General features: G+C 44.5%; 1 protein-coding gene across 1 annotated transcript in view; it reads right to left on the reverse strand.

The window, feature by feature from the left end:
- dchs2 (dachsous cadherin-related 2) overlaps positions 1-16,733 on the reverse strand; it is a 176,474-nt gene that overhangs the window by 108,496 nt on the left and 51,245 nt on the right. Inside the window, exon 4 of the mRNA XM_078541170.1 lies at positions 16,463-16,699. Within this exon, the coding sequence (XP_078397296.1) occupies positions 16,463-16,699 (237 nt within the window). The remainder of the gene's footprint in view (positions 1-16,462; positions 16,700-16,733) is intronic.

The following is a 16,733-nucleotide window of genomic DNA, read 5'->3' on the forward strand; positions in this document are numbered from 1 at the left end:
ACCAGTTGTGGGCTGGAAGCACTGAAAGGTATGCGTGTGCCTGCACTTTAAATATGGCGTCTGGCATGATGAAGAGGCGAGGTGGTGGCATGGCAGGTGAATGAGAACCCGCCTGCCATGGAAATGGCACGTTTCCCGGGAATACATAATTAATGCGGCGGGTTCGGGATGATATGGTGTGAAAAGCTACTATTGCGATCGGTGGGTAAAACGTCGTTTCACCCACCTGCTACCGCACTTAGTGCGAATCTGGGACGATTCCGTCCATTGTTTTGTTTTTTGCTCAGCAAGTTGTTTCTTCTAATACCTCAGCTTTTTTTCTGAAATTCATGTTTAATGTTGTGCCAAATTTTATCTTTCTGAAATTTGCTCATCGGCCCCTTCAGCGACAAAAATTTTGAAATGTCCCCCCCAAAGCGAATAGGTTGCATAAGCCTAATCTAGATTGTAAATTCATCAATGCCCAAGCACGGTACCAGATGTCTTCACGTTCAGTATTTTTATTTTGAAAACACCTCTAAGAACCACAGCTGTTCATCTTCATTGGAGTGTGTGACCTCCGCCATAAACAATGAGATTGGTATGAGTAATTCCTACCACGACTGATGAAGCCCCGGCTTGGACCTGTCTGGGCCCTGGTTCCCTGACCCCGGTCTCGGCCCCGTTCCAGCCTTAGTCCACCACCACCGCCAACCCCCTTCGAGCCTGAGAAAAGCTTCGCTCTGCCTCAAAGGCTGACCCCAGCAGAGGTCCCACCCCCATTTATGCCACAGGGGGCGGTGTAAAGAGTCAACCTCACGATTTTAAAGGGGCTGCATCCTAGGAGAGAGACAGCATAGGGTTTGATGGAAGGACATCTAGTAATCTGGAGATCTATCAGTGGCCATCCTAGTTATAGGCTGTAGCTCACTCATTCTTACTCTGTTTTCTGTCCTCAATAACATTCACCCACATTTTATAGACACCACACACCCGTCCCTCACAGTCAGCCTTCATACACTCATGCCTAAAGGCATGAAAGTTCCTATGCTGCCTAGGCACGGCTGAGCAACCGCACCAGTGGCCCAGAATCAATGTTGATGCCATTGCTTCACAGCTCCTACTAAACACAGAGATACTGGCCAGCAGGGAAGATAAGCAGACGGTAAAAACAGCCCTGATGCAGTCTCTCAAGACTGCCAAAAACAGACTGACGTCTCAACGCCTTACATACAAGAACAAGTGGAAAGTGCCCTGACGGCAACCAAGTCCAGCAAAGCAGCAGAAGACAATGGGATTTACCCAGAATTCCTGAAGATCATTGGATCACAGGGAAGGAAGTGACTAGCATAAAAACATGAGAACTAGGGGCAGGAGTAGGCAATTCAGCCCCTCGAGCCTGCCCCACCAATTAATACAATCATGGCTGATCTCATTTCGGCCTCAACTCCAATTTCCCGCCCTCTCCCCTTAACCTTTCAACCCGTTACTAATTAAAAATCTGTCTATCTCCTTCGTAAATTTATTTAGCGTTCCGCCATCCACTGCACTCTGAGGTAGTGAATTCCAGATTCACGACCCTTTGAGAAAAGTAATTCCTCCTCATCTCTGATTTAAATCTACCACCCCTTAGCCTAAATCTATGGCCTCTTGTTCTAGAATGCCCCACAAGGGGAAACATCCACTCCAAGTCTACTTTGTCTATCCCCTTTAGCATCTTATATACCTTAATTAGATCTCCTCTCATCCTTCTAAACTCTAGCGAGTATAGGCCTAAACCGCTCAATCTCTTCTCATAAGACAAGCCCCGCATATCTGGAATCAATCTAGTGAACCTCCTCTGAACCGCCTCCAATGCAACTACATCCTTCCTCAAGTAAGGGGACCAAAACTGTGCACAGTACTCCAGGTGTGGTCTCTCCAATGCCTTGTACAGTTGAAACAACATTTGCCTATTTTTATACTCTATTCCTTTAGCAATAAATGCCAAAATTCCATTTGCCTTCCTTATTACCTGTTGTACCTGCAAACTAGCTTTCAGCAATTCATGCACAAGGACACCCAGATCCCTCTACACTGAAGCATACTGAGGTTTCTCTCCATTTAAATAATAAGTCACCTTTTTATTCTTCCGAACAAAATGGATAACCTCACACTTATCCACGTTAAATTCCATCTGCCAAATTTTGGCCCATTCACCTAACCTGTTCATATCCATTTGTGAATTTCTTATTTCTTCATTGCAACTTACTTTCCCACCTATTTTGGTGTCATCTGCAAACTTAGCTATAGTACCTTCTATCCCTGAATCAAAGTCATTAATATAAACTGTAAATAGTTGGGGCCCAAGGACCGAACCCTGTGGCACTCCACTACTTACAGCTTGCCATCCAGAAAAAGACCCATTTATCCCGACTCTCTACTTTCTGTTGGTTAACCAATCCTCTATCCAAGCTAATATATTACCCCTAACTCCGTGTGATCTTATCTTGTGTATTAATCTTTTGTGCGGCACCTTATCAAAGGCCTTCTGGAAGTCCAGATATACATCATCTACAGAATCCCCATTATCCACTTTGCTTGTCACATCTTCAAAGAACTCTAGCAAATTAGTTAAACACGATTTACTCTTCATAAAACCATGCTGACTCTGATGGATTGCATTTTGACTTTCCAAATGCCCCATTACTACTTCCTTAATAATGGATTCCAACAATTTCCCAATGACAGACGTTAAACTAACTGGTCTATAGTTTCTTACTTTCTGCCTCCCCCCCTTTTTGAGTAAGGGCATTATATTAGCATTTTTCCAATCCACTGGAACCTTTCCAGAATCCAGGGAATTTTGGAATATTATAGCCAATGTATCCACTATCTCCGCTACCACTTCCTTTAAGACCCTGGGATGTAGGCCATCAGGTCCTGGGGAGTTGTCACCCTTTAATCCCAATAGTTTGCTCAGTACTTTTTCTCTAGTGATGGTGATTGTTCTAAGTTCCTCCTTCTCTATATCCTCTGCACTTCCTGTTACTATTGGGGTAGTACTAGTGTCCTCCACCGTGAAAACTGAGGCAAAATATTGATTAAGCGTCTCTGCCATTTCTGCGTTCCCTACTATTAACTCCCCAGTCTCATCCTCCAAGGTACCAACATTCACTTTAGCTACTCTCTTTCCTTTTATATACTTGTAGAAGCTTTTGCTATCGGTTTTTACATTCTGCGCTAGTTTTCTTTCATAATTTACCTTTGCTCTTTTTATTTTTTTTTAGTAACCCTTTGTTGATCTTTAAAAATTTCCCAATCTTCCAGCCTGCCACTGACCTTTGCCTTTATGTTATCTTTAACTTCCTTGCTTAGCCATGGATGCATTTTCCCCCTCTTACCATCTTTCTTCCTCTTTGGAATATATTTTACTTGGGGGGAATTGAGTATCTCCTTAAATATCTGCCACTGTTCATCAACTGTCCTACCTTGTAGTCTTCCTGCCCAGTCCACTAGGGCCAAATCTGCCCTCATGCCTACGTAGTTACCTTTGTTTAACTCCAGGACACTAGCGTCGGACTCAAGTTTCTTGCTCTCAAACTGAACTTAAAATTCTATCATGCTATGATCACTCTTCCCTAGAGGATCCTTTACTATGAGGTCATTAATTAATCCCATCTCATTACACAAAACCAAATCCAGAATAGCCTGCTCCCTGGTTGGTTCCACAACATATTGCTCCAAGAAACAATCTCTAATACACTCTATGAACTCTCCCTCGAGGTTATCCTTGCCAATTTGATTAGTTCAGTCTACATGCATATTAAAATCACCCATGAGTATTGCCGTGCCTTTCTTACATGCTCTGGTTTATACTGTGCGCTACTGCTGAACTACTGTTTGGGGACCTATAGATTACTCCCACCAGGGACTTCTTTCCCTTGCTGTTTCTTATTTCTACCCAGACTGATTCTATGTCTTGCTCTCCAGCACCTATATCATTCCTCACTATAGCACTGATCTCTTCCTTTACTAACAAAGCTACGCCGCCTCCTTTTCCTTCCTGTCTATCCTTCCGAGACACTGAGTACCCTTGGATATTCAACTCCCATACCTGTTCTCCCTGTAACTACGTCTCAGTGATCGCCACCAAATCATACCTATTTATCTCTATTTGCGCTGTTAACTCATCAGTTTTATTCCGAATGCTACGCGCATTCAGATACAAAGCCTTTAAGTTTGCCCTATTGTCAATTTTCCCTACTCTTATATGATTCTTTGGTGCAATATGGCGTTCACACACTCTGTCCCTTCCTTTCACTTTTTGATAACAAACAGCCTCATCACTAACCTGCACTCTTACCCTTTCCTTAAACTTTGATTTTTTTATATTTCCATGCAACTGAACCCTTTCCTGACTATTTAGTTTAAAGCCCTAACTACAACCCTAGTTATGCGATTCGCTAGGACACTAGTCCCAGCATGATTCAAGTGGAGCCCATCCAAACAGAACAGCTCCCTCTTTCCCCAGAACTGGTGCCAATGTCCCATGAATTCAAACCCGTTTCTCCCACACCAATCTTTGAGCCATGCATTTACCTCTTTAATCTTATTGGCCCACTGTGCCAATTAGCTAGTGGCTCAGGTAGTAATCCGGAGATTATTACCTTTTTGGTTCTGCTTTTTAATTTAGCCCCTAGCTGCTCGTATTCCCTCAGCAGAACCTCTTTCCTTGTTCTACCTATATCGTTGGTACCTACGTGGACCACGACAACTGGATCTGTCCCTTCCCACTCCAAGTTCCTCTGCAGCCCAGATGAGATATCCTTAACTCTAGCACTAGGTAGGCAACACAGCCTTCGGGGCTCTTGATCCTGGCTACAGAGAACAGTATCTATTCCCCTAACTATACTATCACCGATTACAACTACATTTCTCTTTTCTCCCCCCACTTGAATGGCTCCCTGTACCACAATGCTATGGTCAGTTTGCTCATCCTCCCTACAGTCCCCGCTCTCGTCCCATCAGGGAGCAAGAATCTCAAACCTGTTGGATAAGGGCAAGGGCTGAGGCTCCTGCAGTACTACTTCCTGGATGCCTCTACCTGCCTCATTCATAGTCACATCCTCCTGTCCCTGACCACTGGCCGAATTTAAGGTAATTGATCTAAGGGGTGTGACTGTCTCCTGAAACACAGTTTCCAGGTAACGTTCCCCCTCCCTGATGTGTTGCAGTGTCCAAAGCTCAGACTCCAGCTCATCAACTCTGAGCCCGAGTTCATCGAGCAACCAACATTTGCTACAGATTTGATCACTAGGAACCACAATGGGGTCCACCAGCTACCATATCATGCAGCTACAACACATCGCCTGGCCCCGCATCTCTATTTTATTTAATTAGTTTTTCAATTTGTTTTTAAATTTCCTACTGGTCTTTAGTTTATCAATCTGTAAAATATTTCTCCTTTTTACCTTTAGTCTGAAAGCAAGTTAGAATAGAGATTCAAAATACACTTTTTAAAATCAATTGGAACTCGCTCTCGCTGCTGAGTTGAAGCTGAAGTGTTAGGCCTCCGACCCTGGACCCCAGAAGTCACCTTTAATCTGAAATCAACTTAGAATAGGTAGTTCAAACTAGCAGTTACTTACCAACCAATGAACTTATGGTTTTCCTGTGATGTCACTCTTTGTTTTTTTCCACTCGGCGACACTGACAGCAGAGGACACTCTTCCCAGACTGCTTCACGGCGATGGTGACTGCAGAAGACACTCTTCCGAGACTGCTTCACGGCGACGGTGACTACAGAGGACACTCTTCCCAAACTGCTTCACGGCGACAGTGACTGCAAAGGACACTCTTCTCAGACTATTGCCTGTGGCAATGCCCCTATCCTTGGCTTCCACTGCTCCGGCTCTCTTGCCTCTTTCCCTTGCACCTATCCCTAAGCCGATAGCCATAGCAAAGCACACAAACCACAGCAAAGGCACCATTGCCAAGCCAGGGAAACCACTCGATGGCCCAAGCAGCTACTGCCCCATTGCACTGCTCTCAATAACATTATAAGGTCCTGGAATGCCTGCTGCTAAACAGGAAGCAGTGATATGCACCCCCCACCCCCAACAGGCAGGTTTTTGTATACACAACTGCTCTGACCAGGTCCTGATACTGACCTCACATAATGAGGCCGGTCTCCAGAATGGCCTGAAGATAGGAACCGCCTTTGATGGCTTATCCTGCTATGACACAGTGTGGCACACAGGTATGCTGCTGAAACTCTCCAAAATCATCTGCTGCATGGAAGCCCTACAACTAATCAACTCCATGGTCAACAACTGACAGTTCCATGTGATCCTGGAGATCAAATCAGTCGCCCATGCATAATCAACAACGAGCTCCGACAGGGCTCCGTCCTCACACTGGCTCTCTTCAACATATATACTTGTGACCTCCCTTCCACAAAGTCATGAATTTTCGCATTTGCTGACAACTTGGCCCTGGCTTTCTAAGTTAAAGAACTTCAGGACACCGAAAAACCACACTGAAGATCTATGTTCTCTGGAAGCCTACTTCAGAAAACGGAAACTTTAAGCAAACATTGCCAAGACGGTCATTTCAGCATTCCGCCTGAACAATTCAAAGGCCAGGAAACAACTTCATGTCCAGTTCTGTGGCCAACAACTCACCCTGACCTAACACCAAAGTACCTCAGCACCATTCTTGACTGAAAATTGACCTACCAGCATCACACCGGAGCCAAGATTAGAGTGAATCCCATATGGAAATTGGTGGATACGACCTGGGGCAGCAGAGCCAACATATTGCTTCACTCAGCCTGGTCTATCCAACAGCAAGCACTGCTGCTCAACCTGGCTCACCACACAAATGTAGCAGATATCCACCTCTGGGAACTCATGAGGCTCATTTCTGGGACGTTGAGACCAACACGGCTCGAGTGCTGGCGCATACTGAACCTCCTTATGTCCACAGGAAAAAAGAACACAACCTGCTGATAGCTAACAAAGCACTTCCATTGGCACAAGACCTCAAAGATAAAACCTGGTCATCTGAAATCCCAGTGCCTGAAACACACTCCACACCCTACAAACTGTAGACAGCCCCACCTCTCACCTGCTGGTTGACTGCAAACATCACCATCTGCAACGTGGTAACTGACTCGAGTGGGTGAAGTCCCAGGTTTCAACCTTCCACGGAAAATTTGGACAACCCTCAACCACTTGAGGATGGGCCAGGGAAGAGGTGGCCACTGCTCCACAAGTGGAACATGAGGGAATGCTCACATTATGACCGTGGCCTTTCAAGTCAGATCATCGCCCATATACTGAACTTCTGCCCTGAGAGATCTATTTATGGTGGCATCATAACCATTCACACTGCGTCAGCTGAAGCCATTGAATTAATTCTTAACATCAAAATCAAACTGTAATTGCTTCCCCAGCCATACAAATTTTAAAAATCTCTCTGCAAATGCTGTCATTCCATGCTCTCCACACAACCCATTTTTCACACTCATAACTCTGGGCAAGATGTTTAGGTCGGCGGGTCTGGGATTGGCTGGGGAACAGACTGGCCAACCGCGATCGGCCCCTGACCATGATTTCATGCTGGCTGGCCAATTAACAGCCAGCCAGTGTGAAGCGCGCTCTGAAAGGTTCAGCGCTGCTGAGATGGGAGCAAGCACTTAAGTTAGTGTGGTCGTGGGCGAGCGCTTACAAAAAGATCCCTGAAGTCAGAGAGTTGCGTCAGGGAGCTGAAGACCTGAACAACCTAAAATAAAGGTCACAGAACCCAGTAAAAAGTGTCCAAGCTTCCTAATCAGTCACCTGAAAATGTAGGTAATGGAAATGTTATCCACAGAAATTTATTTTTATTTTATCACAGAGCCCTCATCCCGCCCTTCGATGAGGTTTCATGAAAAATGCAAAGGCCACTGGCCAATTCACCCTCCTGCCAACTGTAATGTTGGACGGGCAACAGAAAATCTGTTAATTGCGCTGTTAATGGGCTTAATTTTCCTCTTAATTGTCAGCGGGCACACTTCCAAGTTTAGCGCGCGCCCGCCAACTGAATATTGCGCGATGACGTCGAGACGATCGCCCGACGTCATCACGCGCTATTTTACGCTTGTGGGTCAGGTGTGCGCCCGCCCACACAGCAAAAAATTCTGCCCTCTGTTTGCCCTCCTTAAAGAGCTGCGGTGGCCCTCCAGTGATAGTCATCCTGCCCATTGAGGAGGCGATGGCCTTGGAGATCAACAGATTGGTAATGGAGAGAAGGGGTCTCTCAGGTATCTGATGACAGAATTAGAAATCACACTGCCAACTTGGCACATAGCAATCACTAATGTTGACCAGCTGTAATTACTATTTGAAATGTGAACAGCGGCACAATGTTGAGCTTTTACACTTTCCCCATATCAGTACTAATTAATGTCTTTCATCTTCCATTGGTCCTTCAAGCATATCACAGGAACTGGAACAGATGGAGGCCGAGGAGACCTCAGAGCAGGTTGCACACTCTAAGGAAGCACTGTCACATGACTCATACACAGCCTTCACCACCTCAATGGGGACTTCAAAGGAGATAAATAGATTGTCAAATCACAAGTGAGCAGAAGTAGCTGTTGGAAACAGAGAAGAGGGTGGAGGTTCTCTGTCGGAGGGCAAAGAACACAACAAACACTGCTCGGCTGGTCACAGATCCTAAGCCTACGTGGTCACCCATGAAGAATGCAATTCTGGTGCAGCAAAAGGAAATGAGTGTGGTTCTGGCAGCATTATCCAGAGGCATTGTGCACCCTTATAGAGAGACTGGAGCAGTCTGTCTCAAACATGTGCATCATGATGTCTCAGGCCTTCACTCTGATGCCAACACAGACACAGCAGGTAACTGTGTCTATGCTTCTCCTCACCAATGCTTGCACACTCAGTCTGATACTTTAAATAAAGGGAATCCTCGCCATGGCAGTTCAGCACCTCACTGAAGTGCAGCAAAATATTTTCCAGCTCTTTGCTAGCAGGAAAGTGCAGGTAGGCCATGAATGAGGAGGCAAAGTAAGGGAACAAGGGAGTGGGGACTCAGCTCAAGATGCTCCACTTCTCATCCCTTGCTCCTTTCAGTCACAGTCCTAAATGCTGCTCCGATGACTGAGCTTGCCCCTGCACAGGTGCAGATAGGGCAGTCTTTCTCAGGGCCCTCACGGGCAACTCAGTTATCACAGCAGGGGAATGAGCAGTCTCCTTCCAGCACTGCTGAAGTCACAGAGGTAGCACCATGTAGAAGTAATAGGAAAAGAAAGACCTTTTAGTTGCACAAGGGTAATTATAAAAATGCCACTATCATAATGTATTGGAAAATGAATGAATCGTGCATTGTTTTAAATCTTCCTTTTCCAGTCAGTTCCATTGTTGCCACCCTCCTTTCCAATAGTCATTAGCCTCAAAAAGAACGGTATGGCCAGTAGAAGATAAGAAAAGGATATGATTGAGATTAAGCAATTTCTGATTTTAGGGAAAATTGCATTGAGTAGAGAGAGGCGGTGGGTTAGCATTGTTGCACCATAAGGCTTCACACGTGCGGTCTCATCCAGGAATGGTTCAGATAACCAGTTGAGCAACTACAGGTATCCAGGATGCATCAGGCTCCTCCTCCTGAGGATGGAGAACAGTCAGCATTCCTCCTCCTAAAGATCCAGTTCTCTCTATAGCATGATGTTATACAAGGTACGGCAGGCCACCACCAGCCTAGATGCCCTTGCTGGTACATACTGAAGGACAGCCTCAGATCTGACCAGGCACCTGAATCATATATTTAGCAACCCAATGACTTTCTCTTTGTGTGCTTTTGTATTCCTGTGGCTCTGGTTATACATTTCCTCTGTATCACTGGTAGGGTGCCTCACAGGTGTCATTAGCCAGGTCCTTGGAGGTCAGGCGTCGTTGCTGATTCTGCTTCAAGGTGCGAAAACCTGTAGCAGATGTTACTGGTACAGAATGAAGGCAGCTTTCCATGCACAGACTTGCATGAAAACCTTGCAGTAGTTACACAGCAACTGAATAAAGATGGAATGAAATCCCTTCTGATGAACAAAGTTCGCTGGTTGATCTGAGAGCATCCTGACAATCACATGTGTGCAGTCTATGAATCCCTGATCCAGTGGGAATCCAGTCACTGCAGCAAATGAGAGCCCCCTGGTTCTGACTGACCTCATCAGTAGAAATTAGATGCAGGTGGTGGCCATAGCATACATGGCACAGGTCACCTGGGTGCTGTACTTGAGGACAGCAGATTATGAAGTCTCGGGGATATCACCAGAATATCCCTAGAAGGAACCGGCGCTTAAGAAATTCAGGGCTGTGGTAACCTTGACAGCTACTGGCAATGCTTTTCCACCTGCTCCACTGGGAAAGAGATGTTGTTCCAGAAGGCTGCCAGCAATGGCCTGCCATGAAAATCTGAGCCTCCTGAGGCACCATTGGTCCATCATGTCAAGGAAGATGATTCCCTGATTATATACCCTGTGCTGAAGGATGTGTTTCCTGTGAGCTGGAGCTCTGTGCTCATTCCTTCTGACCTATAGAGCAGCATGTGGCTGAGAATTCAGTGTTCCTACTTCTCTTGCTTCCCATCAGAGGTCCAAGATAGAGCTGCATAAGGTAACAGAAATAACTTCCAAATGATGGTAATCACCTGTAAAGCAGTGAAAGCACACTCTCAGAACAAGTTCTGTGAGCACAAACCTTATTTCAAGCAGACAAGGAAGCAGCTGCACAGTTTCACTCTTGAAAGGCTTTCCAACCTGTCAACTGTACAGAGCAATGAATCCCTATTATGCTCTTGCTTGTTGACCCTGACAAGTTTCATATGTTTCAGGTAAACAGTGCGCTGCTTGTTCAAGCCAAATTCAGGGTTATAGTCTGAATTAATTGCCTCTTAGCATACTAAAATTAGAGACCTGACAGCTCCATGGGGTTTCCAGCACGCCACTAAACATGCTCCGGTAAAAGCCAAAGTGAGTCGGATCATGTTGAATTTCCAACCTGCTGACATTTTCTGGGTGATTTAAACCCCCTGCCCAGACCTGAATCTACACCCACATGTCTATTAAATTTCTGCCTAAAGAAAGCCTTATTCCTCATTTCGCCTCTTCCTGCCTCTAAAGGACCCACACCCAATCTCTTCATTTTTGCATGCCTATTAAAGCTTCCACTATCTGTTTTTACGTCTCTAGCTACTTTACTCTCATATCCTATTTTCTCTTTCTTAATCAATTTTGTAGTCATCCTTTGTTGAATTTTAAAATTCTTCCAAGCCTTGGGGCTTATTGCTCCTTTTGGTAACACAGTAGAAGATACAAGTTACAAGTTACAGAAATAGAGGGTAACTTAGGGGCTAATAAGAGTGAGGAAATTTAGGTAATTAATATCAGCAGGGAAAATATACTGGAAAAAGTTAAGGGACTATAATCTGACCAATTCCCAAGACCTGATAGTTTACATTCTAGGGTTCTAAAAGAGATAACTGCAGAGATATTGGGTGCAGTGGTTATGATTTTCAAGAATTCCCTAGATTCTAGAACAGTCCCAGTGGATTGGAAATGTAAATGTAACACCACTATTCAAAGAGGGAGAGAGAAAACAGGGAACTACAAGCAAGTTAGCCCGACATCACTTCTCAGGAAATTGCTGGAATCTATTATTAAGGAAGTCTTAACAATGCACTTAGAAAATCATAATATGGTCAGAGTCAACATGGTTCTTTTGAAAAGGAAGTCATGTTTGACAAATTAATTAGAGTTTTTTGAGGATGTTACTACAGGTTAAATGTAGTATACTTGGATTTCCAAAAGGCATTCATTAAGATGCCACACAAAAGTTTAATACACAAGATATGGGTTAATGGAGTTAGGGGTGATACATTAACATGGACAGAGGATTGGTTAAAGGACAGGAAGCAAAGAGTAGGGACAAACAGGCCAATGCGGTCTCCTCTACATTGGAGAGACCAAACGCAAACTGGGCGACCGCTTTGCAGAACACCTGCGGTCTGTCCGCAAGAAAGACCCAAACCTCCCTGTCGCTTGCCATTTTGACACTCCACCCTGCTCTCTTGCCCACATGTCTGTCCTTGGCTTGCTGCATTGTTCCAGTGAAGCCCAACGCAAACTAGAGGAACAGCACCTCATCTTCCGACTAGGCACTTTACAGCCTTCCGGGCTGAATATTGAATTCAACAACTTTAGATCTTAAACTCCCTCCCCATCCCCACCCCTTTTCCGTTTCTTCCCCCTCCCTTTTGTTTTTTCCAATAATTTATATAGATTTTTCTTTTCCCACCTATTTCCATTATTTTTAAATCTGTAATGCCCTGTCAGTCTTTCCACCCCACCCCCACTAGAGCTGTACCTTGAGTGTCCTGCCATCCATTCTTAATTAGCACATTCTCTTAGATAATATCACCAACTTTAACACGTCTTTGTTCCTTTTGTCTGTGACATCTTTTGATTATCTGCTCCTATCACTGCTTGCTTGTCCCTACAACCACCACCACCAACCCCCCACCCCCCCCACAACTTCTCTCCCCCCCACCCACCTTAAACCAGCTTATATTTCACCCCTCTCCTAACTTTACTCAGTTCTACGGAAGGGTCATGAGGACTCGAAACGTCAACTCTTTTCTTCTCCGCCGATGCTGCCAGACCTGCTGAGTTTTTCCAGGTAATTCTGTTTTCATTTTTAAATTGGCAGGTTGTAACTAATCAAGTGAGACCAATGCTGGGGCCTCAGCTATTTACAATTTATATTAATTGCTTAGACAAAGAGACAGGAGTAATGTATCTAAGTTTGTTAATGATACAAAGCTAGGTGGGGATGGAAGCTGTGAGGAGGACACAAAAATGTTGCAAATAGATAGACGGGTTAGGTGAGTGGGCAACAAGGTGGCAGATGGCATACAATGTGAGGAACTTGTAATTTATTAGTACTTGTAGTAGTAAAGCTTATTGAGAGTAGTAGGGTTTATTAATTATAAATTAATTTTTAAAAAGTAATAAATTAATTAACACATAATAAAGATGGCAGGGCAGTGATGTGTTGCAAATGCAGAACGTGGGAGCTCCTTGACGCCAGTGTGATCCAGGGAAACCATGGCTGAAGTGAGTATCTACAGCTAGAGGAACTTTGGCTCGGACTCACTGAGCTGGAGGCTGAGCTGCAATCACTGCAATGCATCAGGAAGGGGGAAAGTTATCTAAACACTGTCTTCCAGGAGGCGATCACAGCCCTTAGGTTAAATAGAGCTTTAGAGTTGGTCAATTGTTTAGTGACAGGAGGGTGTGAATACAAGTCAGGCAGTTATGGAGAATCAGCATTTAGTAATGGAGGAGCCTCAGCCTCTGACTTTGTCCAGCAGGTACCTGTGTGGGTGAGAAGAACTGCAGGTGGATGAGTGGACTGACCATGGCACCATGGTAAAGGATGCCACTCAAGTGGGGGGAGCAAAGAGGAATGCAACAGTGATACAAGACAGTATAGTCAAGGGCATAAGATACTGTTCTCTGCAGCTGCAACCAGGAGCTCCAAAGGTTGTGTTGCCTGGCCGGTGCCAAGGTTAAGGACATCTCCTTGTAGCTAGAGCGTAACTTGGAATGGGAGGGGAAGGGTCCAGTTGTTGCGGTCCACATAGGAACTAATGACATAGGTAGAACCAGGAATGATGTTCTGCTAAGAGAAATTGAGGAATGACAGTCCAAATTAAAACACAGAACATCAAAGGTAATCATCTCTGGATTGTAACCTGAGCCAGGTGTCAATTGGCATGGGGTCAAACAGATTAGAGAATTAAATGCATGGCTCAAAGACTGGTGTGGGAAGAAGGGGTTTGATTAATGGGGCACAGGCATCAGTACTCAGGGAATAGTGAGCTGGGGGAGATGGTGGCGTAGTGGTAATGACATTGGACTAGTAATCCAGAAGCCCAGACTAATTCTCTGAGGACAAGGGTTCAAATTCCACCACAGCAGATGGTGGAATTTAAATGCAATTAATAATATGAAATTGAAAAGCTAGTCTGAGTAATATTGACTTTGAAACCATTGTCGATTGTCATAAAAACCCATCTGGTTCATTAATGCCCTTTGGAGAAGGAAATCTGCTGTCCTTACCTGGTCTGGCCTGGCCTATATGTGACTCCAGATCACAGCAATTTGGTTGACTCTTAAACAGCCTCTGAAATGGTGTGGCAAGCCCCTCAATTCATGGGCAATCAGGGATGGGCAATAAATACTGGCCTTGCCAGTGGCTCCCACATCCCATGAAAGATAAGTTTATTCCATTGGGATGAGCTCCACTTAAACCGAGCTGAGACCAGTGTCCGGGAAAATCGTATAGTGAAGGTTCCCTAGGATGAGGTGTTTGTCCTTTGATGAGAGGCTGAGTAAAATGGACCTATATTCTCTGGAATTTAGAAGAATGACAGGCGATCTCATTGAAACATTCAAGATTCTGAAGAGACTTGATAGAGTAGATGCCGAGAGGTTATTCCCGCAGGTCAGAGAATCTAAAACATGAGGGCACAGTCTCAAGATATGGGGCTGATCTTTTAGGACTGAGATGAGAAGAAATTACTTCACTCGAAGTGTTGTAAATCTTTGGAATTCTCTGCCCCATAGGGTTGTGGATGTTCCATCGTTGAATATGTTTAAGGCTGGGACAGACAGATTTTTGGCTTGTCAGGGAATCAAGGGATATGAGGAGCGGGCAAGAAAGTGGAGTTAAGGCCCAAAATCATCCATGAGTGTACTGAATGGCAGAGCAGACTCAATGGGTCATATGGTCTACTCCTGCTCTTATTTCCTGTGTTCTTGTGTGAGGTTATTCACTTTGGTTGTAAGAATAGATAAGCAGAATAACTTTTAAGGCATGAAAAATTTTAAATGCTGATGTTCAGAAAAACTTGGCCGTACTTGTGCAAGGTACACAAAGTTAGCATGCAGCTACAGTAAATAACAAGTGAAGGGGGCACTCAAGAGAGCACATCCCTCCACCACGGTCTGTTAAACCCAACAATATTAAAATTACCCAGTTCTTCCCTGAGGCTTGTCCCTGCCTGGTTGATGCTCTAACTACAATACTGAAAAAATATATCTTTTTATTACACGCTTCCATCTCACTGACGAGGCTTCAGGTCAATCCACAACCAGCAACCTGCTCTGAAAACTCCGCTCACATTTTGGCAGCTGTAACAAATTGCGCAACAGCAGCTGAGACAATCCACAACATTCTAAAACAATCAACAACATTCAAATCAAACAACCCACAACGTTCTATAAGAAAGAGTCAATTTGCCCTGTCTCCCAATGTTAACGGATGGATCCTTTAATAAGTTCCAGGGTCTGGATCCAGATTTAAGTAGAGTCCATCCCAATGGAACAACTCCCTCCTCCTGCAGCACTGGCGTCAATACTCAAACCTCCAGCCTCCTTGACCATTCTTTCAGTCACATATTTAACCTTGTAATCTCTTTGTCCTTATGCCAAGAATCCAGAAATTATTATGTGAGCTTCTGATTTTTAATTTCGATCACAGATTTTCAAGTTCCCTCAGCAAAACTTCATTCCTAGTTCTACCTATGTTGTTGGCTTCTATGTGGAACAGGACAACAGGATTCTCATCTACAGCAATGAGGAAATATCCTTAACTTTGGCTCTGGGCAGGCAATACAGTCTTCAAAGCACCCAACTGCGGTTGCAGAAAACAGAGCATACTCTCCCCTATCACTACCACATTCTTTTTTACTCCTATCACTTGAATGGCCTCCTGTACCGTTGCCATGGGCCGTTTGCTCATCTCTTTTGCCCTCATCCACATGGACAGCAAAAACCTTGTACCTGTTGGATAAGGGCTAAGGCTAAGGCTCCTCCAGCACAACATCTCGGGTCCTCTTAATTGCCTGACTCGCAGTCAAACCCTCTTGTCCCTGACCACTAATCAGACAAGCACCACTACATAACCTAAGGGGTGTGACTGCCTCCTAGATCAAATTTTCTCTCTCCCAGATGCTCTACAATATCTGCACCTTATTTTAACTTTAGAAGTCATTCTCTTCTTCCCCTCTAGGTTTTATTTAGAGGGCATTTCAAATAAGGAAAGTGCTGAACAGTAGGTGGGAGGTTCATAATGCACAAAAAATGCTGCCAGCCCTCAATGGTCACCACCAGTGCTTGAAATTTCAGCCCTAATTCTACTATGCAGTGGGATTACCATAAAATCATGCTAATGAGCTGACCTCTAATTCACTAATGAGCTGACCTCTCATTCATTAATGAGCTGACATCTCATTCAGGGGCAGGCACAGCATAATCAGCCCCAAGCTAGTGAACATTTAGAAGTCTGATATGGTTTGTGAATTATATGTCAAAGTTCATACACATGGGTGAAACATAGCTTGATTTGTCTCTGAAGAGGGTTGGGCATCCAAAACCCACCTAGGATATTTGCAATTTGTACTGTTCCAACAGTACTTCCTACAGGGGCATTTTCTAGTATAGTGAAGGAATAATAAGATCTCTCAAACACTGTCGGAGCAAGGGAACTTTGAAGAATGTGAACAGTTACAGTTGCGTTGATAAACGAAGTCAAGTTCCCACCATCTCGTGCAGCAATTTTCAAATGCACACTGGAAAGCTGTAAGTGACTGAGGACAGAAGTTAAACACACTGCACCTAGAAAACAAAAAACACATTAATATTAGCCTCT

Source organism: Cetorhinus maximus, chromosome 1 (assembly GCF_964194155.1).
Source record: "Cetorhinus maximus chromosome 1, sCetMax3.hap1.1, whole genome shotgun sequence".
Classification (NCBI taxonomy): Eukaryota; Metazoa; Chordata; class Chondrichthyes; order Lamniformes; family Cetorhinidae; genus Cetorhinus; species Cetorhinus maximus.